The 26,276-nt window shown below is 33.8% G+C and overlaps 1 protein-coding gene across 2 annotated transcripts in view; it reads right to left on the bottom strand.

The window, feature by feature from the left end:
* The window catches only part of LOC132700625 (homeotic protein proboscipedia), a 67,794-nt gene continuing 41,518 nt past the window's right edge, over nt 1-26,276 (bottom strand). Inside the window, exons 1-7 of one of the 2 annotated variants that reach the window (XM_060668061.1) lie at nt 5,565-5,627; nt 5,219-5,361; nt 4,295-4,481; nt 2,802-3,073; nt 2,559-2,748; nt 2,258-2,506; nt 1-2,206 (exon numbers count right to left, since the gene is read on the bottom strand). In XM_060668061.1, the coding sequence (XP_060524044.1) occupies nt 1,470-2,206; nt 2,258-2,506; nt 2,559-2,748; nt 2,802-3,073; nt 4,295-4,481; nt 5,219-5,361; nt 5,565-5,577 (1,791 nt within the window). In that variant the 5' untranslated portion in view covers nt 5,578-5,627 and the 3' untranslated portion in view covers nt 1-1,469. Of the gene's footprint in view, nt 2,207-2,257; nt 2,507-2,558; nt 2,749-2,801; nt 3,074-4,294; nt 4,482-5,218; nt 5,362-5,564; nt 5,628-26,276 lie in introns of those variants that run through there. The other variant, XM_060668060.1, reaches the window with a different exon arrangement.

The following is a 26,276-nucleotide window of genomic DNA, read 5'->3' as shown; positions in this document are numbered from 1 at the left end:
CAAAATGCTAAATCATAGGTTGCTAGTCGTACTGTACATCGTACAGAATCATTACACTCATTTTAAAAATATTTACATATAACAACGACCTATCTACCGGATCAATAGTCTTTCTAAAATTACAACATATACATGCTACATACATTGCACCAAATGAGTTTTATACACAGAAGGCGTCGTCGTTTAGAGAACCAAAATGGAAAATAAAGGTGGTCTGTTTATATTTAATCTAACTTAGCTTCGAATCCTGAATCAAAATAGGCCCAAGTATTTAGTTCAGTAAACTAGAGAGCTTTCTTTCACAACAAAAACGTCTCGTAATCATCTGGTACATTTAATTTGGAAAGAGTACCAAAAGAGCACCCCCTACTTACATCACGAGGTGCAAATTTCGAATTATCTAGTCAGTGAACAGCAACCAAAACACGTCGAGGCATGACAATAAATAATACCACAACAGAAGTGTTTATCGTTGTATTCGAGTAGTTAAATAAGACGAAGGTTTCAGCCAGGGGTGCATGTTTTGGTACAATCTTTCCGCGTCGTAATCAATATTATATAACATTTATACAATACTTTCTGGCGAAATGTTTCTTTGCAATATTGGTAGGTATAATATGTAATTGATTGTAGTAACGATTGTTAATATCAATTAACGTTATGTTTGAGATTGTCTAATGAAAATGTATTATAACGTGAAAGGTTCTACGAAAACCGTGAAAAGTACTGTACGTAACAATAATAACATTAAATGTAAAAAAAGACATTAGTTTTTAACGAGATATAACTCAATAATAAAAGCAAAATTTAACAACGAAATAATTAACAATGAAGGATTAATCGCAAATTTGTTTCCAATATCGACATTGAATTTCAGTGCTATTTTTATGTTATTAATACATAGTTAAAAAATGTTATGATTCTGGATGATCACGGATGTTGTTATCTCCCAAATTATTACAAAGTTTTGAATATTAAAAAATTCAAGCTTGTCCATCATTAGCAAGCCTTTAAAACTGTAGTAACTGTACTACTTCCAGCTTGCCTGAAAAAGGTACCAATTTTTTCCGATTAGAATTTTGTTTATTTTAAAAATGATTAAATTAAGCACTCGTCATACTCAAAGAAAAAAGTGACTCAGCAAGATAAAGGAAACATATAAATGTAGTAAATTTGAGAAAGATAATTAATTCAAAATAAAAATCCGCCGATTTGAACAAAATTTCAAGTGGAATTTACGTAAAAGTAAAAAATAGGAGCTAACACCATCACACATCCAGCATAAAAAGTTTTATAGTTTTGCCGTATGCCATACACCGAATTTGCCATAACCGGCAACTGTGGGGTAACTTGCATTTACAAATCAGTATAACACAATTTATTGGTATTGGAAACAAATTGTCATTTGACAAATCGAAAATAATAACACACATTTTTCAACAAACTGCGTCAAAGTCTATTGCACTGAATCAAATTTGGTAGTATTCCGGCGTATAATCGTTTGCCAAATTACTCAAAAAGTTAAAGTCCGAGGAACTATTGCTAGTTTCGGCTGGAGGGGCCACTTGGTTACCTCCTGTTTCGTTCGAATAGAATTGGTGAAAGCTGTTGTAACTATCACCGTTATCAGCTGGTACGCTGGAAGGAGGTGTAATAATTCCTGCCGGGTGGGCGGTTCCTGTCGTGAACATCTCCGGCGTCATGCCGGGGTAAGCCGATTCACCATTAACGGGTAGCTGAGATGGATAGCTTTCATAGTATGCCATCTTGTTTGAATGTTGATATTCTTGACTCTGAGTTTGGGGCCCTTTTTGTATGTGATGAAGAGTATCGTTTGAGTAATAGTGGGTAGTATCCGGAACATTTGACATGTGATGCCCTGGTACCGAATCAACATTTTCGTTTCCGTATACGTTAGTACCAGCAGCTCCATATCCATAGTGACCATACGCATTATGTTCACCATGATATCCTTGATTATAGTTATTGTGTGCTGACAATGGATAATTGTCGGCACCATGGGCCTTATTGTAAGAAAAATATTGATGCTGATTGTACCCCGTTTGATAATTTTGCCGAGAGTTTCTGCCAGATACTCTGGTGCTGATTTCTCTGGTAGGTGCTTGTTGTGGTAAATTGGCGTGGCCTTGAGCTCGAACGTATGGTTGACCGTCATTTACTGTAGGATGATCTGGATTATACATACCTGAAACAATCACTACAATTCATCTATATAATGTGGATACTTTACACTCACCATCAGAATACATCTGGTGGTGCATTTGGTAGTGCTTATTTCTCCCATCGCTGGTATTTCTGTACTCCATCTGGTTATTCGCGGGATACTGATTGGGATAGTGGGATCCATTAGAACCTCTAGTTGCAAAATGAGGTATTGAATTTACCGGAATATTCTGTATGGTTACCGTCGCCGATGCCACTGCAGTTGCAGTTGTTGGGGACGGTCGTTGAAGATGTGGAGGGTATAACATATTTGAAGGCAGTCCTAACAATCAATTAATTGAAACAACTTAACAAAACCCTAAATACTTGCTAACCTATCGTGCTAGTGTGTACTGTCGGCGTACTCGGCATCGATGAATTTTTGGGAGACATTTTTGTGGAATTATTGCTATCTTGCTGAGCAAGCGCCACAACGTTTTCTTGATGGCTAATCCCACTAGGAGACATTTTGCTTAAAGCTATTTTTCTATCACATGAATTTGGAGAATTTCTCTTACTTTCAACCTGCAATGGAAATTGGGAATATATTAATTGCATCTACCATAATTCTATGCTACCTTAACATTAGATGTATTCGGTCCGTTACTACTACCACTGCTTCTTTTTGCTACCCTTGGCCCGCCTCCACCCCCTCCACAATCCTCGTTTGAACGGGAATCTTCCTCTAACAGTTTGTCGAAGGACCCGGCACTTCCTACGCTGCTAGCACCCGTGGAGTTGCCGCTGCTAAACGCACCAGTGCTGTTGTTGTTGGTCGCACTAGGGGTGTTGTTATTGTTACCCCTTGTAGATGCTATATCCGGTATGTCTTCATGGGAAACACATAAACCTAAACACAATAAATTGTAGTTTAAAAAACACGTAACGGTATACATAGAATTGAGGAAAGGCTTTTAAATTTCTAGGGCATTGGTACGAGTTTTAAACTTCATTTGTTTAAAGATTGTCTCTATTTAGAAGAGCATCAGAGAGATTCGGCCTAACATTTAACTTTAGATTTTAAAATTGCGCTTGGGCCGCTAGCCTAGAAATTAGATTCATTCATTAAAGTACCAGAATCAACAACTTTTTCTCGGTACTCATATTATAATATCTAAATACTGGATATTTGTAGGGCTTGAGTTTAATCAGGATTATTCTAGCTACCCGACGTACGGTTGCTAAAATTCCACCTAGGAGACTGGGGACAAAATAAGTAACTGTTTTAACAAGGTTAATTATATATAAATCTTAAGGTTGCGAAAATAATTTAAACTTTGTGAAAATTTAAGATAAATAAAATATGGATAGTCATAAAATGTCAATTACATGGCTTGGGAATTTTGGAAATGTATTATATGTTCTTGTAATGTAATTACAGCGCTGTGTCGCACTCGTGGTATTATTTATTTATTATTTATCTATTTACAACCACCCACAGGATAATCCCCATTACACAGTGTAAAACACGAAAGGAAAATGGTATTTCAAGTAGACAAGACGCAATAAATTTTAAGAAAAAAGAAATTGACCAGCAAACTGTACCAATAGATAATTTTTGATAATTTGATAATTATAGAAGTTGTTGTTGGTTGCTATTATTTGCTATTATGTTGTGGTATTGCTTACTCAAAATGAAGAAAAAGGAGAGCGATATTGTTTTTGTTTCTTGAGTTTGTGGTTAAAGTCAAATTTAAAGTCGTGATAATTAATAGCAAAACAACATAAATTTGCGGCAAAGCCAACATTTCACAAATTAAATTAGGAATATGCACTTCGAATATCAACGGTAAAGAAAATACTTTTATAAAACATAACTTATTTAAAAAACTTAAATAAATAAAAAAGCTGCTTTGGAACTTTCGTCCCATTGAGATAACATAAGAATAACCTAACAAAGCTCTAAAGATAAAAGTGCTGTATTTTAAAAACAATATTCAATGAGTTACTAAAATTGTAGAATATGGGATTCTGGTACAACAAATATAATAAAGCTATACATTGAAACATTTTCATTGCGACAGTAGATTCCATGGACAATTTCAAGGTACATAAGAATATGAAAACTAACCAGCAGATGGCATTTCGCAACCTTGACAACTTTTCTTCGACATTTCGTCATCCAAGAATTTGTCAGAAAGTTTGGCGCTTTTTCCACCTTCGCTCGTTACTGAATCTTTGTCATCTCCGTCTTCTCCTTGCTTACCAAGCGTTTGACGTTTGTGTTTCATTCTCCGATTTTGGAACCATACTTTAACCTAAACCAAAGAACAAAGCATTTTTAAATCTCAAATAATTTTTCAAAAAGAACATTATTTTGATGGTCCAAAAAAGTTGCATTTTAAGAATAAAATTTCTCAATTAAGGAAAAAAACTCTTAAGTAAAGGTAAACCGACACGAAGGAAATTAAGTTTTCCTTTTTCGTATCTACCTACTCAATTTAATTAGAATCGGGGTCTTTTTGTTCCAATTAGGCAAATGCCTGCAAGAGAATTTCCAATTATTTCCAGTTTAAGCAAAACCCACTTAATATCTTGGACGGACATTGGTTCGTCTTTAATGAATATACCGCCCTGATTAATGGTTAAATTTAAAAGCATTAGAATCATACGTAACGAGTAAATTTTTTGTTTCCTTTTGCGTTTCGATATACTAGTATACATACAGCGTAATTAAAGTCGGTAAAGGAAGGAGAATGATATAAGTAGAAGTTCAAAATAACAGGTGACTAAAGTGTTGTTTATCAAACTTCTATAATATGCTATTATTCTGTATGATTGCTTGAAGTTATTAATTTGAAAACCTTATAAAGGGACATAAGTACAGCGAGTTATTAACAAATTTTGTGTAGGATCTGAACTTCTAATACATATTATAAATATTATCTTTGACACTAAATATTTTATAATGGAAACCCGCTGCACTCGCTATACATGTTTCAGTAATAATAAAATTATAAACAAATAAAATGGTATTTGGTGCATTATTTATTACCTGTCGTTCCGTTAAATCCAAAGATGCTGCAATTTCTATCCTCCGAGGTCGGCAAAGGTACTTATTGAAATGAAACTCTTTTTCTAACTCTAAAAGTTGGGTATTGGTGTAAGCCGTTCGGAGCCTCCTTGGGAGTCCATTCTCTGAAAAAGAAAAATATTAATAACATAAAATTAAATAAATAACAATAAAGTTGTAGATACAAAAGACACCATGTGGCGTATTCATTATTTCTGTTTTATTTTATACATTATACGGAAGGCGAAACAGACCAAAGCTAAAAATTCCTTTCCAAAAATGATGTGACTAATAAAATCGTATATCATTAAAAAAAATTTTTACTCACCCAATTTTTTCATTTGAAAACAAGCAATAAATAAAAATAGCGATTATACGCATAGTGCACGACAGACAATCTATTGAATTTTGTGCTTGTGTTTGCCCACACAGCTGCGTTTTTCTGGATATTTTAGTTTTTTTATTGTATGTATTTTTTATATATTTTGTGAATTACAAATACTTAACGCTGTTGCTATACCACCCAACGAAAAGTGTGGTGTGAATTTCTGAAACATTTTCGGTGTCTCTGTCAAAGTTTTCCACACAAATTTTTCCATTTCTGATGCATAGTTTATAATTTTGCTGAGATTGGTAAATTTTCATAATTTTAAATACGTACTATGATAAATAAGCATAACCAGATATACACTAAAATACAAAAATTGAAAAATAAAATGAAGCATTTTTTTGTTAACATTATACATTTTTTCTATTAGCTTAACAAATTATAGTCAACGCAAAGGTGAAAAACAGGGTGACAAACATATTGGTCACCTTCTCTTTGTCAATAATTAAGCAGGTTTGTTCTTTTACTGTTTATAGTTACTTGTTTACGAAAAATTCGATTTTCATATATACGCGTTTGACTCTCGGCAACGGTAGGTCCTAGGGGACCCCCATTAGTACAGACATGATCAGCGTGGAATTTTTTTTTTTGTTATTTTGTATATCCGCTCTCTGTTTCTCTGTAGACGTGGCATTAATTGGCCATAACTTTCGAGCGGTCTAACTTGAAACTTGGAAAGCAAATACTGTTTGAATCCTTGACGAAACCTATTGGGTGTCTGGAGAGTAGGGAAGTATTTAAAAAAAAATAAAAATCACGTTTGCGAAGGTGTAAGAAGAAAATTATATCTCGAAAATTGCTTGCGAAATCGTAAAAATTTTTGGACGAGTAGATGCAAAATAATTTTTCGCAAAAACCGAAAAATATGTCCTATTATTATGCAGGGTGTTAAGGATATTCTGTGAAATATTCAAAAAAGTCATAAATGTTCCAAGTGGGCAGCTATCGACTTCAAATTTGGCAGGAAAGTAGTACCTACATCTAAAACGTAAAAATTGGGCAGATTCAAATATCGCAAAGCATTTTTCAAAAAATTATGAAATTGTTTTTTGGGTTATTTTGGTTACCAGAAAGAAATTATTTTCTCGAAAACTGGTAACCCAATTAGCAAAATTTGTGAACCAGGAAACGCAGGAGATCCGAGACCAAAACTTTCATTATAAACATTGTTCCGATTATATACAGAGATTTGCAATAAAATGTGAGGTGAACTATTGGAAAAATAAATAAATGTTGACATTGGTTTTGTATATTTTCAGATACTGTAAAGTTGAATTCAAAATAACTTTCAATAGAACACTTAATGGGAATTAAATATTTAGAAATCTAATTTTAAATGGCTCTCGTTTGTTAGTTATTTTGTCAGGGACGAAACAGGATCTACTCTTTATTAATAAAAAATGTTATTTCTCCCTTAAAACATTTCTATTGTTTTGTTTTCTGACTTTTTCCACGTTTCCCCAGTATTTTTTTTCTTGCCCAACTTGTTGCTTCCTTCGCGGGGTAAGCAATCTTTTGCTAGTTTGGTATCGAGTGCGTTGTTTCTTTTTATCATTTTGTAACATCATTGTTACGAAAAGTTACAACGTCCGAAGTATACAAATTTATTAAAGCACTATTTCCCTTATCCCATGCGCATTTTTGTTTTTTATTTACCATAACGAACGAAAACAAATTATATCTGTCCAAATCTACAATTTCATGCTGTTTGATTGTTTTGACCATAACAAAAAAGTTTTCCATAAAGTATAATCATCCGCTCAATTGCGGCAAAAATTGTCGTCATTATTTTAATAACACCACATGACACCGACATTGGTTCAAAGGATGCCCAGCATTGTTTAAAAAAATTTATAAGCGACACAATAAAAATCGTGGAAGTTCCTGCGCGCTGTCTACAATATTGCTGTTGCCGTTGTTTTGCCCATAACTGGTATAATTTTATTCATTTTGCAACAATGGCGGATAAAAGACATTGTTTACAAAAGAATGCATTATGGGAATTCGGATGGGTGATTTTGCTCTCACAGCCTGACTTGCTTTGACAGTTTTGTTGAAAGCTGCTACTCGCTCGTTATAGGAGTCAATGATCCATGGTGGATGTTTTATTATGAAGTTGCGCATAATTGCTGCATTTTAATGTTGTGCTGCTAATTTCCCATTTACATACGTTTAGAGGTGATTTACAAATCCTAACAATATACTCTTGAAAAGTGGTTAACGAAACATTTGATTCAACATTTTGTGAATCTTAGGACTTGGTTTTTGTCTTCGTTGTGTCTACAAAAAAAATTGACAAATATTTATGAAAATCCAATGGTTTCATTGACTAATAATAATTTCTCTAATTTTTGTTACTTTGTCCGCTTGTAGTAAAAATGGATCAGTTTTATACAGTTTGCATTAAAAAAAGTCTTCTTCTAATTGATCTTATTAGAATCTATTTAATCCAGAGCGTCTTTCGATCTTTTTCTTGGCGACCACGTCTTCTCTTTCCTAAAGGGACATTGTCATGAAATTGCCTCACCAACTGATTTTCATTCATTCTCAATACTAGGACACTCCACACTGCCCTCTTTTTTGGACCCATTAACTAACTTTCTGAATCTTATAGTTTATTCTTAATTCTGTGCATGAATCTCTTACCTGCCCTGAATATTTGTATTGACCGAACCACGCTCTTATAGATGCGGATTTTTGTTTCTTTTGGCAGAAACATGTTTGACCAGACGGTATGGCTGAGACATTCAGATACAGCGGACGCCATAAAAGTTTGAAGTCTTGATGCTTATTATTTGGATGCCGAAGTAGTTCAAGAATGGCTTGTGTTGCAAAATGAGTAAATTTCGAGTTGTTATCTTTTTAGAATTTTAAGCCGCAATTTTTCACAGTGCAGTGCAAATTAATTTCGAATTTTCTAGATAATTTCTTATGTTTCTGCAACTAGAGGTGTTTTCATCTCGAATTGAGTATCCTTAGAGTTTTGGGAGGTGTTAAGTTATTTCGTTGTATATATTGTGAATTAGTTTAATTAGACCGCCTGGTATGCGATGGTCTCTAGTATTTTTAGGACGTACTTAAATCGAATTGTATCGAAAGCTTTTTGAATGTCAATAATGCAGAAGAACACAGGTTTAATTTACTACAAGGCTTTCTCTGTTAGTTGTCTTACAATAAATATAGCATCAGGGTAGGATCGGCCACTTTTAAAGCCTTGTTTAAGACTTATCATTTAGGTGCGTTTGTTTGCTCTAATGATCGTGGTAAGTTCTAGAGTAAGTTAATATCTCTGTAGTTTTCGGAGTTGCCCTTTATACTCTTTTTAAAAATAAAATGAAGTGTATTTCACAAGTTTAGAGTTTAGATTATAAATATTATTATAATATAATATATTATAAAAAATATTTCTTAGATTTAGGCCACTAAGCATTCCTCCGTATTTTGGTTTGTGTTTTTTATAATATGGGAGGTTAAGTTTGGTAAGTTTCCAGTCAACATTCAGTGACCACTGCACGCAAAAACCTTATGGAACCGAATATTAGTCACTAAGATCAACATGCTTTTACGATCTTATCAGTATTCGTCTCGTTCAAAAAAGAACATTTTTTTTTCCATTTTTAGAAGAAAAAGTGTCCAATGTTCAGATTCGGCAAGTTTTATTTTCAACTTGCGTAGTCTAATTTTTGAAAAAAATTGTTTAGATATTTATATGCTAAGTTTAAGGCACAGAAAGAATGACGTGTATGATAAAAAGACAAAAAGAGTACATATTTCATTAATCGGTTATTTTGTAGCCGACGACTTTCTTTCAATTTTTTACAACCTTTTGCATAGTGAATATGGCTAAATAAGTAAATGTTTTTTGTTTCATTAAGGAAATTGTGTTAAGAAAAGCTATGAGCTGATAAACACTTCTTTATTTATTGATTTACAAGTTTTGAACTAACTGTGTTTATCAAATTTGTGCTATAATATGCTATTATATATTTCTATACTATATATATTAATTGCTCTATTCTACGGTTCTATAATTCATTGCTTTAAAAGATAGATTCCTGTCACGAATTCATAAAATAACGCCGAGGATAATGTTTTTCGTTGTATTTAAATTGCAGCTACTTTCGCGATGGTAAATCACATGTTTTTAAAAAAATCTGGAAAACTGTCAAATCAATTTTGCATCTTTTTGAAAGTAAGATATCATTAATAATTTATTATATGCATTATTTCATTCAAGTTCGTTTACGTTTTAATCAAAACCCGTATTTCGAATATTCATATTCATCAATTCACATGGCATTTCTAAAATTAAATATTAAAAAATCTAAAAGTTTATCAAAATAATTAAAACGATCGCGTAACTCACTGGCTGATTAGGAAGTACGCAGGACGAGAGTAAGAATACACCCCCTAAAATCCTCAAACACTCTCAAAACTTTAAAATGATCCGAATCTGTTTTAATTTAATAAATTCTGATGCGTCGAGAGCGGGAGACGTCGCATCGTCGACACTTGCTGAAGGCTGAAGGGAAACTTATCCTGCCGAACACAGAGAGATAGAACGATATTAAATTTCACCTGGTGACAGATGGCGATGTAGTTTATCACTCACAAATAGGAAACACGTCAAACTTTATTAATAATTTAACCAAGTGTTTTATTCATGATTCTTTTACTACTCGTTCAGATGCTTCTAGAGTTGGGAAAAGGCACAGAAATACTTAGGAGACCGGAGGTTTGAGGTTTTTACCCTCAAAATTGGAAGCAATTCATTGAACAAACGAAACGGGGGTTCCTTTATTAATACTATAATATCCAGTGATGTTCTGCTGTTTAAGACTATTTGCGCGACTGCCGATTAGAGATTCCTGCGGCGCGGCAGTTTAAGGCACATATTTATTATATTGACTGTTAATTCATTGTTTATTTTGGAGTCTGTTTTAGTAATTAATAGTCACCGAGGCAATTTTTTGTCATCTCTCTAGGGACTATAGCACAAGATCCAATCTATATTTTACACTTATTTTACATTCCTTCCTCTCCTATACATTGTCTTACAATCGAATTAAAATGTTTATAAATCGTTCATGCGTTCACTATCGGACATCCGGGTAACGAGTAATTTGGCAATAATAAATAATGACGACCTGTTCGTAAATAAAACGCAAATTTAGTTGCTAAATGTTACACGACTTCTGTTAAAATAGTCACGAAGTAGCTTATTAAATAAAACTCATTATTAAGGGTATCAAATATAACTGGAATATCGTTTGCCAGTAATTAATTATTTGCTAAAGAATTTTTATACCACATTTTCGTCTTAACATTAGGTGAGAACTCTCGTTCTAGCTTATATCAAACAGGTTACGAAGCACCCCGTATAATGGAATGTACCGTGTTTATATCAGAAAAAACCTATCTATCATATATGTTTTTTCTCTCTAGCAATTTCAGTTTAACATCAAAGTCAAATGTGTAACAAACGAATACAGGAATACAGTAAGTAAGGCAAGAGGGCTTCTCAAACGCACGTATTTCCTTGTCATTCAACGGAAACATGTAAAAAGTCCTAACTTTATTTTTCCAAGCAGGTGTGAAAACAGGGAGCGACTGACAATGAAAACATTGCTGGCATTATTAGCCGAAACTGTTTGAGTATACATGTCAGTCGCTTGGCAACGGTGCGCGAGGAGTTATTTCCACATTTCGAAAATAAAAAAGGTGTAATTTTTGGTCCACGCGTAAAATTAACGCCAAGGCGAAAATAGATTTTGCTTGGTTGAAAATTTAACAATAAGCGGTACTTTGTTGAATACGATGACATCTCAATTAGGCGTTAAGTTTCAAAACATTTGGATGAGTTGTAATTAGTAATAAAATTTAAACGACACCTAGTTGCTTAATCTTAAAACTCTCATAAATTTCTTTGTAAACCTTTAACGTGGCAGTTTTTTATTTTTCAATTTGGTTTATCTAATAACTGACTTCTTTATCACTAAATTAATTTGCATTGCATTTAATAAAATTATATTTACATGGATGTTTAATGTATTCTTACTCTTCTAAAATACAAATATTTTTCTTCATATATTGTTGTTGTTGTGTTGATCTGAATATAGACTCTTAATTAACATGGCCTGCTTTTCTTGAAGTTTGAGTATTTGCGACTTATTATTCTGAGCACCGAATATACGGGGTGTTTCACGGTTGGTGGTATCTTAGACTAAATTTTTATACTACGACACTGGAGCCAGTAGCAAGTAAAAATTTTGGACGTAGCTTACGGAGACACTGTAGTTCTGTATCATACAGGGTTGGTCAGTTTACACAGTATTGATTATGGTGGTAATTTTGTCGATCAAATAATGCTATTTTAATGAAGTTGAAACATGCAAAACATTTAATGAAACGAATTACCAATAACACATGACCAAGAGAAAATTTGACAGAGTTAAGAAAAGCTTGCAAACTATGGTTCGAAACTAAGGGCCAAAACGTGTTACTTCAAACGAGGAAAATGTAAAAAATACTGCTATTCAAATGGTTCGATTCGTAGCGCACCAGTTAACCGACAAAGCAAAATTTTCAGACGAGGGTATTATATAAGACGGATATTTCATGGCCACCTAGACGATGAATTATGGTAAAGTAATCCAGTTTTCAGAGAAACTTGTTTAATTTCAGAAACTAAACAGTTTAGCTACAGAGGTTTAATACATCATTCGAAAGCGAATTTAATTTGCTCTTTTAAAAAAAAATCACTTTTCAACGTTTTTGTATCTGGTAGGCAAATCATTTGATTTGACAAACCCTGTATAATGTATAAAAGTAATTTCGATATTAAAAATTTCTGATCGATACCTCTGTATCCAAAATTATAATATTTTACTGCCTCCAGCGTCGTAATAAAAATTTAATTGAAGCTATGTGTCTCGGAAAAATGAAGAAAAAAATATTTTCTTGAAAACCGAAATGGGAACGTATTATTCTAAAACAATTACAAAGTATCAGCGAATCTGAAAATGCAAGAAATACATAATGTTTCATTTAAAATCTCAATGTTGATGCTACTTTTTAGAAGAAGCGACAACGTCGCTACGTTAAATATGTTTTAGATCGATAGAGCATTTTCACATATTGGGGAAAATTACGTTGAACAATAGAATACTTTGATTTTCATTTTTTACTGATGTCGTTACCTTACTAAAATATCAAAATAATAACTTTATATTTGCAATTGCTACAGCTACCACCCTAACTACCAAATTACATATCCAGGGATATAAGCACCCAAATTTTTGAGATAGACTAGCCATTAGGCAAATGTGTATTTTGAAAATATTTTTTTTGCAAGGAAATGTCATTAAAAAGATATTATTAAAAAAGTCATAATATAAAAAGCATGAAATAATAACTCTTACACATTAAATGTTCACATGTTCACTCTTCGATACATCCAGGTCCATTGTAGTGTCTTTTTTTGTTATTATGGGTATTATGAGAAAATTGAGTTTTCACTTCAGAATAGATTTTCCACAAACCGACAACGAAATCGATTTGACTGTTTATTTGATCGAAGAGTTGTAATATAGTCTCTGCTACATTGGAAAACTCGTTTATATATGGAGTACAGTAGTGTGTGTTCTTAGCTGCTCGATTTAACTAAGCTGAACTATAAAAATATATTTTTTCGTGATAAAATTTACTATGTAGAGACTGAGAACGATACACTGAATTTTCAACAGTATTGTATGCTTATGTGGAAGCAGCTTTTAAGGGCGGGTGCTGTGTGAAGTTATTAGAAGAATATTAACAGAATCAGAAATATTCTTAAGCGTAAGAAGTCCAAGGATCGAATCCCTTTGGTAAATTTAGTGAAAAGTGTTGCTTCAACTTATAATACAAGGTAAAATTAGTGCCAAAAGATAGAGGTAGTCAACAAGTCCAGCCTTAACTAGAAAATGGAACATAAAATACAAATACAATACGAGTAAACTCCTATTCATGTCCTAGTTATCTGCGCGGCATTTAGGAGTAGACGATAAGGAGTAGGAGTACCGCGAGCTCGATTTATTGAGCTGGAAGAATTAGAAAAACTTCTCATGAAAGAAGAAATGTACTCTCTGAAGATTTACAGAGCTTTTCTATAAGTCTTACTCCCGGATGAACGAAGTCAGAGCCATGGTTGATTGGTGTTGGCTGTCTACTAACGAATGGCGGTTAGGATAAAATTTCAAAGCTTAAATGACACATGAATAAATTTGTAGGTACAGGGTTATTTTCTGTATAAGCTTACCCGCCGATAGATGTTAGCGAATGTCACTGAGAAAAACTTTTAGTACAAAAGTTGCATAATTTTTGCAGTATTATCTTTTAGATTTATAAAAGAAAACAAATGCACATCGGTAAGTTGAGAAACAGTAGTAAGTTATGACGAAAAGACTTTTTTCTCCTGATCTTAAAAATATATAGATTGTTGATATTTGGCTAAGCTGTTTTGGAAATGTTTATGTTTAAATTTTTGATTAACTAAACAGATGTTGATCGAATTGGCTAGGCGCTCAGTGCAACATATTGCAACATTCAGTTAGGAAAATGGGTTACTCAGAGGAAGAAAAGCTTCAAGTCGTTCGTCTTATCTATTCCAATAAAAATAGAATAGCTGCAGTTCAATGGCAATATCGTCAGATTAACCCTGGGCAACGGGCACCGTGAGCTGACACAATCAAACGCAATATTCCAATATTCCCAGTCTAAGTCCAAAATAGAGAACCGTTGTTAGAAATGACGATTACGACATGAATATTTTGCTCTCTTCTAAAGGCAGCTATACTTTTATGAATCATAATTAAAAATAAAATTAAATTCATGCAACTTTATAGAAAATCCCGAAAGTTCAATCTCAACTGTTGCAGCACAATTGGGAACGTTATATTACAAGATTCAGTACAATTTAAAATACTATGAGTATCACCCCTACAAATTAATTCCAGTTCAAGGCTTATCTGAAGGAAATAAGAACAACGGTTACATTATCGTCAAGAAATGTTGACGTATATGACAGAGAATCTCGATTTTATGGGAAAAAACATTTTTATTAATGCTGCAACCTTCACGGCGGCACATAAAATTAAAGCAGTAAAAATATAGCGTCGTAGATCAGTTCCTGGGCGCTGTGGTATGGTTTCCAACCAAATAATCTAACCGATTTTCTTGATGGATATTTGATGGGTGATCGATGCTTAGTTTTAATTCAAAATAGCATTGAAAATTGTTTGGAAGGCTTTCCAGTGCGCCATAAATGACAGATATGATTTGATATTTTCCTACGGGGATTTTAAAAAAACCGAGTATACAATGAGAGACCTCAAAAGCCAAAGCCAAAGAATTAAATAAGAAATATGCATGGTCAATCATCCAGACTTATTTTGAATGCGATTCATCATAAAATAAGAGATAATAGAAAATGTTTGAGAAATCATGGTGGATATATAGAAAATACAAAGCCATTTACTTCACCTTTTATTTTTTTTATTTTCATTATTGTTCCTTTACTTATCGTTTTTATTGGTTTTATTATCATTTATTGTTGTAGCTAATTCATACTTATTGAAATAAAAAAGACGAACCACTTGAATCTTTTGTTACTCATTTTCCAAACTGAAGGTTTCAATTTGCGGAACGCCTGGCCAACTTGATTAACACGTGTTCAGTTAATCAAAAATTTAAATTTAAATAACTCAAGAACTGCTTATCCAAACAATCTATATATTTTTGAAATCAGAAGGAGGAAATCTTCTTCTCTTTCTCAACTTGCGATGTAGATTTCTTTTCTTTTAGAAGTCTAAAAGATAATAATACCACACTTTCGTATTAAAATTTCTTCTCCCTTAATCCCTGTAGGTGGGTACGTAAATATTAAAAATAATCCTGCACAGTCCTCTCCTTCAGAGGGCCGATTTTTGTTGTGCCTATAACTTTCATGGTCGAAAATTACAGATGGGCTAAATATAAGTTGAGGGACTGATGACTTTTTAGCTCTAGTTAGCATTTTTACAATGTGCCTATGGGATAATTGAGGTAGTTTTGTATGATCGTTGAGGTCGGACCAGTTTTTGGCGTAGGAAACGGCAGCATCTTTTTGTTCTTTACACTGTTTCTTCCGAGCCGCGATCGAAGTTTGGATCGTAGTCCGTAGCCTTTGCAAAAGTTTCTTCTAGACCTTTTTTTATGGAATTCTACCTCCAGGTATTTGATTTTATTTTGGCTACGTTGACTGATAAAATGGGTCGATTGTTCTGCATCCTTAAGTATCTGATGGTGGCAAGAGGAGTGGGGAAGGGCGTTTGCTTGCTTGGCGGATGAATTCCAGAGATGAAAAAAGTTTCTTTGAAAAATTGACATTGAATAAAGTTATTAGGTAGGGGTAAAATTTACCTAAATCCATTTTTATACGGAAAGCAATCTGCGAGGCAGAAATAATTTTTCCATTAATTAATAAGCGTCGCGCGACTCTCGAAGAGAAGTCAAATAATGCGAAGTTATTTAAAGTGATTTAAAAACCGTTTAAACTAAAATTGAAATTCACCCTCATCCGTTCGCTGGCAACGCGCGGGGTCTTCGGTTCGGCGAAAGCGTCATCGGCAGCCAGGAGGCAGTTCACATTTCCATTTAATTTTTATACCGAGCATTAAAGCAGCAGCCAGTGGGGAATAAAAATATTCCAATACATCGGGCGGCCCCCTTGTAAGCGGACGCGGAATATTTGATTGACAGCTGCGTCTGTCCAATCAAACGGTAGCGTTTTACGCACGACGCTGACGCCGACTGGTGAAAATCGGAAATGGTTGTTGACAATGCGGAGTAATAATACTAAAAATAATGACTATAATAATAAGTTGTTGATAATTGAAACCTCTGACAGTGATGTTATATTTGAAAGGTGGCACTTTATTAACGACTAGATGTGTTTTACCTAAATTTTATACATAAGTCCTTAAATATAATGTTGGTAAGGTGGTTCGAAATATATCTCAAAACATTTCTTTACCAAACCATGCTCAGCTTTCAGGCGCTTTGTGACGTAATTGTCTAAATCCTTTGATTTTAACCTAAGGGGAATTTTTGAATCTTCTCATACATAGGTGATATTTTCTAGTAACGTTTCTAGTTGTGATACTAGTATATTATACAACGTGTTGCATACTATACTTTTTCTACGATCATTAGTTTTTCGGTACATTTTCGCAAAACAGCACGGATACATTCACTGACTGAGATGAGTGACGTAACAGTCGGAATTGACAAACATCAAAATACTATCCGTGGATAAAATCTAACGAAAACATCCAATAGCCCTCAAACCCGTGACTAAAGTACTGGAAATATGCGAAGTGACTTGCTAGGGTGAGAAACAAAGCCTTAAAGTGTCACTTTATTCGGTGCATACATGGGTACTTTAGAGCAAAGAATAGAAAAAATGGCTACGTCCTTTTTACTCGAACAACATGCTCTAATTGAATTTAATAAATTTTAAAATATCTATCTTATTATTTTCGAAAATTATTAATTATGTTTACAGAAATATTTTTCATTACTTATTTGGTGGGATTATTTATTTTTATATTCTGTTAAGCCTCTCTTACCACTTATTTACTGCTTAATTGTTCTCTGCCAGTACAAAAACTACCTTTGCCACCACTTATCAAAAATATTTATATGCTGACTTGCATCATCCGTGAATTGAAACTCAACTGGGCAGTTTGACACAAAAACAGTTCTGTATTTCACTAATATTACAGTGAATGTTTACTTGATTTTACTGTTTACTTAAACTAGCTATTATTAAAAACCTCAACCAGTTCACATCACGCTTTTAAGAAGTTGTCTTTTCTGGGTACGTGGAATGCTATGTTAAATTCCTGTTTTTGTCCCAGCATTAACTGAAAGTCATAGCCAATGTTTTCACTTTAAATTTTATATTTATTGCCTTGTAGTAAATAGATGTTTGGTTTGAAATTCTCTTTTTAACGAGAAATGTATTTTTGAAATATCGACTTCAGACTTCATTTTTAAATTCAATAACTACTACATCGCTATGCATCGCTTGCATAATTTTAATATGAATTTTGTTAGCCTTTAACTATTTATTATTTTGTTCTAAAATGCGATTAGTTAATTATTTTTAGGGTAATAAATCTATTTGGATTTACTCAATCAACAACATTGATTTTTCTATTTCAATTATATTGTATCTTACAAAATCACTGATGAAATTAAAGGGACACCCCAAATTTTGATTATTTTTGAAATAAAAAATATAAGCTAGGTAATGTTTTACGTCGTTTAACAAAAATACCCGGAATAACAACTATTTATGGAGGAAAAAAACAATTTCGCTTTCAGATCTGAGACATACCAACCGCGTATATTAACAGGCCAAAATCTTGAGAACTCAATCTAAAACAAGTACGCAAACAATCGAGGGAAAATTTCCGACCCGAAAACCCTCAAACTCCAAACTCCATACAAACTTCGGCACGGGAAAGGAACACGAAACATGTCCGATATAGAGCCGTTCAGTTCCGCGTTCTACCCTCTTCAACGGTGGGCCCCCCCTCGACCCCCAGCACTGTTCTCGCGTGATTGACGTGTTCCTCATCAGTATTCAGACCTTGCGATTGGACAAACGCAGCTGTCAATCAAAAAGTTTACGTGCAAACCCTCCGCCCTATATCGTTGCTATGGTTACCGTTTACCGTTGTTTTTGTTTGACATTTGCTTTCCAGCCGGCACGCGGCCATCGTGGCCGCGTAGTGTGGATAATTATTACTGTTTTGTTCGCATGAATGGGGGTGGAAAACGCACGAAATACATGAACGCGAGAAATAATAAATTCATTGCCGGTTAGTTCTGCTCGAATCGATTACATTTTATGTCTATTTAGAGTGTGGATATTGGAAATCCATTTTATGTGCCATAGAAATCCTTCAAACCCTAGACTCTAAAAGTGTCATTTTAAAATGTCAGCTTCGCTCGCCACCGTCATTTCCGATAATTTAGTCACCGGGTTTGGCAACCAAAACTATTTTTTTAACCTCTTATATATTTACATTTACATATTGAGAAAAAAAGCAGCCGAGTGGTTTTGCTGAAAGTAATTTCATTTCTTCAGAAGTGAAATGCACAAGCATAGGTTGCATAGGCAGTATAATGCACTGTAAAAAGAAAATTTTGTCTCAATCCAATTCCTTATACTGTATAACATGAAAAATCGTTTTCACGAAAAAACTTATGTTTCAAGTCTGTGGAAAAGTTTATTTTTAGACTTGAGTATGTTTTTTTTCCAATTTTTTCCAAAATTGGTCACACAAACGAAGCAAAGCAATGCATAGCTCGTTCACTTCTACTAGGAACAGCTATTTTTGCTTCATTTTTGATATCTCTTTATTCCTGAAGGTAGATTTACAATCACGTCAATAATAGAAATTTTATTCAAGAACGAAATTCTAAACTCAAATAAAGCTTGATTATCTAAAAGTAAGTACAATTTTTAGTCTTTGTATCTCATTTTATTGTTGAGTCTTTTCAATAAAACCCTTGGTTTTTCCAAAGCTTTCGATACGTTTGTTTGATTAATGGAATTTTCTTATGAGCTTTGCAGTATTTTAGTCTCAACAGATCGGACATTATTATTTCAGATATACAAACAACAAACATACAACAAACCGCATTGAATATCTGGTATTTTCACGAAGTTCTTGCGTCACACCCGGAATTCCTCAAGGGTGCACTCCGGACCCATTATTTTTTGTCGTATTCATCAATAGCATAATGAAAGATATTGCTGTTATACATTTTTTGAATTACTAGTAATGACTGTGTTGAACTACAACGGGCATTGCATATTATCAAACTTATCCAAATGCTTTGTAGGTTCTTTATCTCTAAAAAGGAGATTATTCATTCTGACTGTGAAGTTAATAGTAGTAGTACTGTTTCTTGGAATTAACACGTGACCTTTCATGAAAAATTGTATTTTGTGTACCATGTTTGTGGAATTGTGAGAAAAAGTTACCAAAAGTAAGGTTTAATTATCACGAATTCTTATTCTTTCAATAACATCTGACGACATGTAAACAGAAAATGGGATAACCAATCAATTGTTATGTAAAAGGTCATTAGTTTTGACGTTTGCCCAAAGCCGTAAATCGCCAGATTTCCAGTTGACGTATAAATTTGTTAATTTTTCAAATCAAAAAAATAATTTTCTTGTTGCAGATCGATGTGACATGTACATCTGCAACGCTACAAGGGCAGTGAAATTTACGTAGCGATTGGTCAGTTAGGTCAGGCTGGTTGAATATGTTCAATCGAAATAAATCTGTACAACAAAATTAGATGTGTCTGTTAATTTTATGCTAAATTTTTTGTTGTTTAGCCCTTTGCTGCCCAATTTAATTAGGGATATAATTTTGTAAATATGCTTATCATCCAGATTCTAGATTTCCAGTGGCAGGATCTATGTTCATAAATTTTAGGAGCGTTGAAATATGTTCCTTAAGATACGGACAGTTCCCAACAGGGCTTGGTTCTTCACATTCTATATATTTCGATGGCGAGCAATCTTCTTCGATTTCACATTCTTCTCGGCTTCTGTGAAACCTCAACAATGTTCGTATCGTTCTCCTCTGATGACAATGTCAGGGCGGTTTGCAGATCAACTTTGACCATATTAATAGTCGTAAACCATTGTACTTTCCTTTCGTCATTAGCTACTATTTGTTGGGCTCAGGCAATGTTTGCATCAAAGTGTACTAAGAGCATACTTTGTTATGTTATGTCTGTTAACACGTTCTTTTAAAGTAAGTATTCTGTACGCGAATTCCATTATTCCCTGATCCAAATATCTAGTACTTTCTTGCTGTTCGGCAGCAGTTAGCAGTGCTTATCAGTTTTCATAGTGGCTATCCTTAGACAAGAATGATATGACAATGCCAACTGCGATGTAGAGCTGCCCCTTGGTTTAGTTTTCCAGTTTGTCAGGGATTGGTTCAGTAGTCATTTTTAAACGAAAATTGGGCAGTTCAGGGATCAGATCTGCTTTTGCTACTTTTGTTACCCACCCTTTCATTGTGATTTTACTGTTAAGTGATTGTAAATAAAAAAATAAATTCTGTGCTTGTTAGTTAATGGAACATTTTTCTTTATCTTTCATTGCTGGTAGCTACATTATCCTTTTCTAAAGTTTTCCAGTCTGTAGAAATACGATATACGTTTGATTCCTATTTTTCATACGTATGATGCTATATTGGAATATGTTGTAAATGCGCCTTTTGAATATTTCACAATTTTCATTAACATTTGTTTTCATAATTATCCATTTAATTAATGACCGTTTTATCAACAATAACGTGGCATGTTTTCGTTTCTATACAATGTTAATAGGTTAATATATTAAAAATCAAACAATATCCTCTTTGCCCGTGGCACAGGTTTTCTTAAACCTAAATAAAGCCGCACAAATTACCCGTAGCAAATTTTTCTCCGAAAGCCTCTGTGTACCTGCGAGCTTCCGAAGCCCCTGGCCTTTTGATTCGTACAGACTGGATTAAATTAATTTTTTGGGCCCATTTGTCTTTTTATTGTCCCGCGTTAAAAAATGACGAAATACTCTTTCGCGCCGTTCTTTATTTGCTTTAAAAATATTCCATCAAAGTCACACAGGTTAAGATTTTAACGTCACGAAGGTTAATCAATCAAGTGGAATTAAATTTGGAAGTAAACGTTGTTATTAACTTTGGAATGTGTTTGAAAAACACAAAAGCATATTCTACCTTCCAAGGTTTTCCATCTCAAAAGTTGAGAAATTTAATTCATAAATGAAGGAAAATTTATAATACATTTTTTTTAAATCTTGTCATTTGAAAATGCCATATTGGTTTTAGAGATTTCAAGGAAAAAGCATCTACATTACTAGCGTCCAAACAATAGGTCAATAAATTACTAGAAAGGACTAAATATGGATGTTTAATAAAAAAAAAATAAAAGCACATACCATTAATGCTGTTTTCTTTTGCCGCCCGGTACGCTAAAAATTAAAAAGGCACATCAGAACATTTAATTTTTGATAAAATAAAATAAATAAATAAAGAACTTTTGTTGTTAGGCTTTTGAAATGGAAAATGATCACTGCGTGACTGTGTATCGTCCGTTGTATACATATACATCACAAGGAAACAAAAAACATCGATTTCCTGAGAGGAAATTAGTTTGTTATCGACTAAAACATTTATATTTTCGGTTCTGTGGTAAAAAGTTTGCCTCTGTATTGACGCATTATGAGCTCTTAGATATTTTAGGAATAAACGTTGATAAACATACAAATTCAAATCAAATAAAAAATATTATTTGGAAAACTCTTTGGGAAGGAAAAATTATGTAATAAAAACCATCGCTGCAATTTTCTTCATCATTTGATCCTATTTTAGACAAACATTAATAGAACAACAATTTTTTGCAATTTGCAATTTTTGGGCAATCAAGCGTTTGTTTGTACAGATAATTCTAGACCTTCTTAAAACGGAAATCATATAATTAACAGACTATTAATAAGCAGTACCATGCAAGAGGCAGGATGCCAGTCGCGGTATTAAGCGGTGGTGATAGCTCATGGGTAACCAAATCACTCTACAAACGAAGCGTGCGCTATGAGAATGATTCATGTTGTGTGCTCTATTAAAAGTTCTGCATATCTAAAAGAAACTTTTGCAAAATTTAAAATTATACAATATTTTATTACACAAACTACACCAAATACTAGATAACTTGTATTTAACATAAACGATATTTCCGAAATCACTTCATAAATAACGCCTAATAACATCTACCTAAATCCCTAATCAAGCCAGAAATATTATTTTTCTTCTGTCTGCTTAACAAACGAATCCATCAGTTTTCTCATGTATAAGCGGAATGCTAAATGTTTCTTTGATCCAACTGTAGCCCTAGTTATCATTAAGGGTCTCTGATCAAAATTATAAAATATAATCGGATCTGAATGCTTTACTTACATTAGTTTTTGTGATATCCAAAACTGCCATCTTAATTTACAATATTTGTGGATTAGGGGTTAGATTTTGTATCTCTTGGTTTGTTTGTGATGGGTGTTTTTTTTCGATGTATAGAACTTTAAATTGTCTGGATTTAACAGCTGTCAAGTGATTTATTCTCAGTTTGGTTTGGCAATTCATCATGAATAGACTCACGCCTGAACAACGCTTGCAAATAGTGCAATTTTATTTCAAAAATAATAGTTCTGTGCGGAATACGTATCGCGCACTTCGTCTTTTTTATCGTCGACAAAATCGTCCATCAGAGCAGTTAATTCGATTAACCATGGAACGTTTTCGCACCACATTGACTCTTATTGATAACTCGCATCCCCAGAGACGCCGTACGGTGCGTACAGAAGAAGCTATTGCTGGTGTAGAGCGTAGCATTGAGGAACACCCGAATGAGTCCATCCGCCATCGAGCACAGGAATTGGATCTGTGTCCATCCACTTTATGGAAGATTTTGCGGAAGGATCTTGGTTTACGTGCTTACAAAATCCAACTCGTGCAAGAATTGAAGCCAAACGATCACCAAGTAAGGCGTAGAATGGGCCCAAAACGAGATTGCCGTTGTTCCCGATTTTCATAAGCGAATTTTGTTTAGCGATGAAGCGCACTTCTGGTTGAATGGCTACGCATTTGGAGCGAAGCTAATCCTCAAGTGTATGTCGAAACACCAATACATCCAGAAAAACTGACTGTTTGGTGCGCTTTATGTTCTGGTGGAATCATTGGTCCTTACTTCTTCAAAAACGATGATGGCCAGAACGCTACAGTCAATGGTGATCAGTATAGAGCTATCATTACTAACTCTTTCATTCCTGAATTGAAAAGCCATGATGTCCAGGAGATGTGGTTTCAACAAGACGGGGCAACATTTCACACAGTTCGTGCCACAATCGATTTATTGAAAGACCCGTTTGGTAACCGCCTAATTTCATGTTTTGGAACTGTGAATTGGCCTCCAAGATTTTGTGATTTAACACCGCTAGACTACTTTCTGTGGGGCTAGGTAATGTGATTGGTCGTGCGGGTAAGCCACAAACGCTTGACCATTTGGAAGACAACATTCGCCGTGTTATCGCCGATATACGGCCACAAATGTTGGAAAAAGTCATGGAGAATGGGACTTCCAGATTGGACTACGTCCGCGCCAGTCGTGCCGGTCATAGGCCAGAAATCATATTTAAAATGTAATGCCACAAGATTATCTTTCGGATAAATAAAATTTATGTCAATCGAATAATCCATCGTCGTTTTATTGCAACTTAAAGTTCTATACATCGAAAAAAAACACCCCTTATTATACAACAGTCAGAACAATGACGTACGGTATTAGAGAAACGGACAGTCCTAGAAATATAAAAAAAAATAGTTGGTAAATTGATTACAAGTATAATTGCAGTATTAATTTTAATAATAATGTAAAAAAATTAAATAAAATGTAATAAAATAAAACTGCTATTTGTTTTATTTTTTAAATGAAAGTAATATTTTTCCTAACCTAAAATATGAATAAAATAACTAAATACCAAAAAAAAATTGAGTTTTGGAAATCAAAATTGACTACTACTACTAATTCATTATTTAGAATAGTAAATGACATTTCAATCGAAATTTCGTTTTTTGTCTTTATCACTTTTTCTACATTTCTTTTCAAGTTTCTAGGTATATCCGTTTCCCCAATACCGTACCTCGTCGAGCTTATTGGAACATCATAATTTCATCAACATAATTTAATTGTGTCTAGGATCAAAATTCGTAATAAAACAAATTTTAAGTACCCATTTAACAAAACTTCCAATAGGGCTCTCAAGACTAATCGTCCTACGCATACATGTTATGGTGAACTCTTTAATACTACCCTTCGTTTTGCTATTTTTTGTTATACAAAAGTCCTGGAAAAACGCGAATACAAATTGCAAAACTGACGTGGATTGGACAGAAAAAATGTTGACGTGGTGCCGATTTTTATATAAAGAAGGGCAAGCGACCGGTAAAAAGGCAGCCACGGATCTGCGAAATTCTCCCATTGTGGAAATACATTAAGTTTTTTTAATTGAACGTAAATTCTTTCATGGTTGTCTCGTACGCTGTCCGGGAGACTGATGGATGGCCAACTTCGGGTCGCCACAATGCCTTTACACGGTCTTTGTATGTCTGAGTTCATGTCGGATCAATGGGCGCGGAGCTACTGTTCAAGCGGTCCCTTGCTGAGTTATCCAAGGGAGAGCAATCTGAACCGTTTTATTCGATTTGAACGATTGCTCAATTTAAAGTGCCGCTGTATTATACTTTCCCCGAATATCTTTTTGCAAATTTTTTGGGCTCCAAAAATATTGTTGTTGTTAAGAAAATTAACAAGTTTTCTTTCTCCCTTTGTGTAGGTTTCCTAATTTGTATTTTACAGTTTTTGGTAATAGGTTCAAATGAAAGTAAGTCGACTTCGTATACTGGTACAAAATAATTTAGATTTTTCAATGTCGTAATCATACCTAACCACAACTTCAAGGCCACTCAAGGTCCAAGGTTTTTGAAATGCAAGTGTGGTTTCTTTATTATCAAAAATAAATAATACTGTTGTAGTCATTGTTTCAGGCTGCGAATTAGAGCGTTTTTACTTTTTCTAGATATAAGCTATTAACATTTTACAAGCAATATTTAGAAACGCATTTAATAATTAAATAAAAAATGTTATACTATTTACAAAACTTCTGGATTCTTCCTGCGTTGGTTGATGTCGAATGAAACTTGCTGACATTTCGTCGGTCATCCTGCTGGTTTCTTCAGTTTTAGTTAAGCTATGAAGAAGGCAACAGGGTAACGAAAGATCAGCAAGTTCCTTTAATATTAACCAACGCTGGAAGAATCCAGCAGTTTGTAAATCGTATTACGGTAGCCCGTTCTTTGAAAAATAAAAAATGTTGTTGAAAATATTTAAATAATTTAAACAAATTTTAAGTTTTGGACAATCATTTTAACCAAAAATTTGCATGAAGTTTTAAACGAAAACAAGGTTACGCATATTTGTATGTATCTGGGACTAGGCTGGCTTTATGAGTAGAAAAATTAAACTTTTTCCCGAGTTCCCTATTTTTTAATTTTGGGAAATCGAAACAACATGTGCTCAACTTGAACTCATGTACTAGGACATGAAAGTATATGACCGCACCTGACGCTCGAGAAAGTATATACATCGGAGACATTAAAATTGAAATTAAAAATTTTATTTACGCATATAGCATTTACCTTATTATTACAATATAGTACAGCCTAATAAAAATAGTAACACCAACACTTACAGTTGCTAGAGTACCAAGTTTTGATTAAAAACAGACATCTTTACTTTGCGATTAAAACTACTGAGAGAGTCGGAAAATAAATCAATATGCTCGTTATTTGTGAGTAAAATATTTGTCAGCTTGCACATTCGATTCATAGGCGAGTTAATGCCATAGTTGGTCCTGTGAAAATCAATATAAAAAAGAGCATTATTTCTAGCATTAATAGGAGAAATATGAAAACCAACAGATGCCAG

Source organism: Cylas formicarius, unplaced genomic scaffold (assembly GCF_029955315.1).
Source record: "Cylas formicarius isolate icCylForm1 unplaced genomic scaffold, icCylForm1.1 PGA_scaffold_4__25_contigs__length_36172078, whole genome shotgun sequence".
In the NCBI taxonomy this organism is placed as follows: Eukaryota; Metazoa; Arthropoda; class Insecta; order Coleoptera; family Brentidae; genus Cylas; species Cylas formicarius.
Note: the sequence above shows the minus strand (reverse complement) of the source record. Positions and strands in the feature narration are given on the sequence as shown.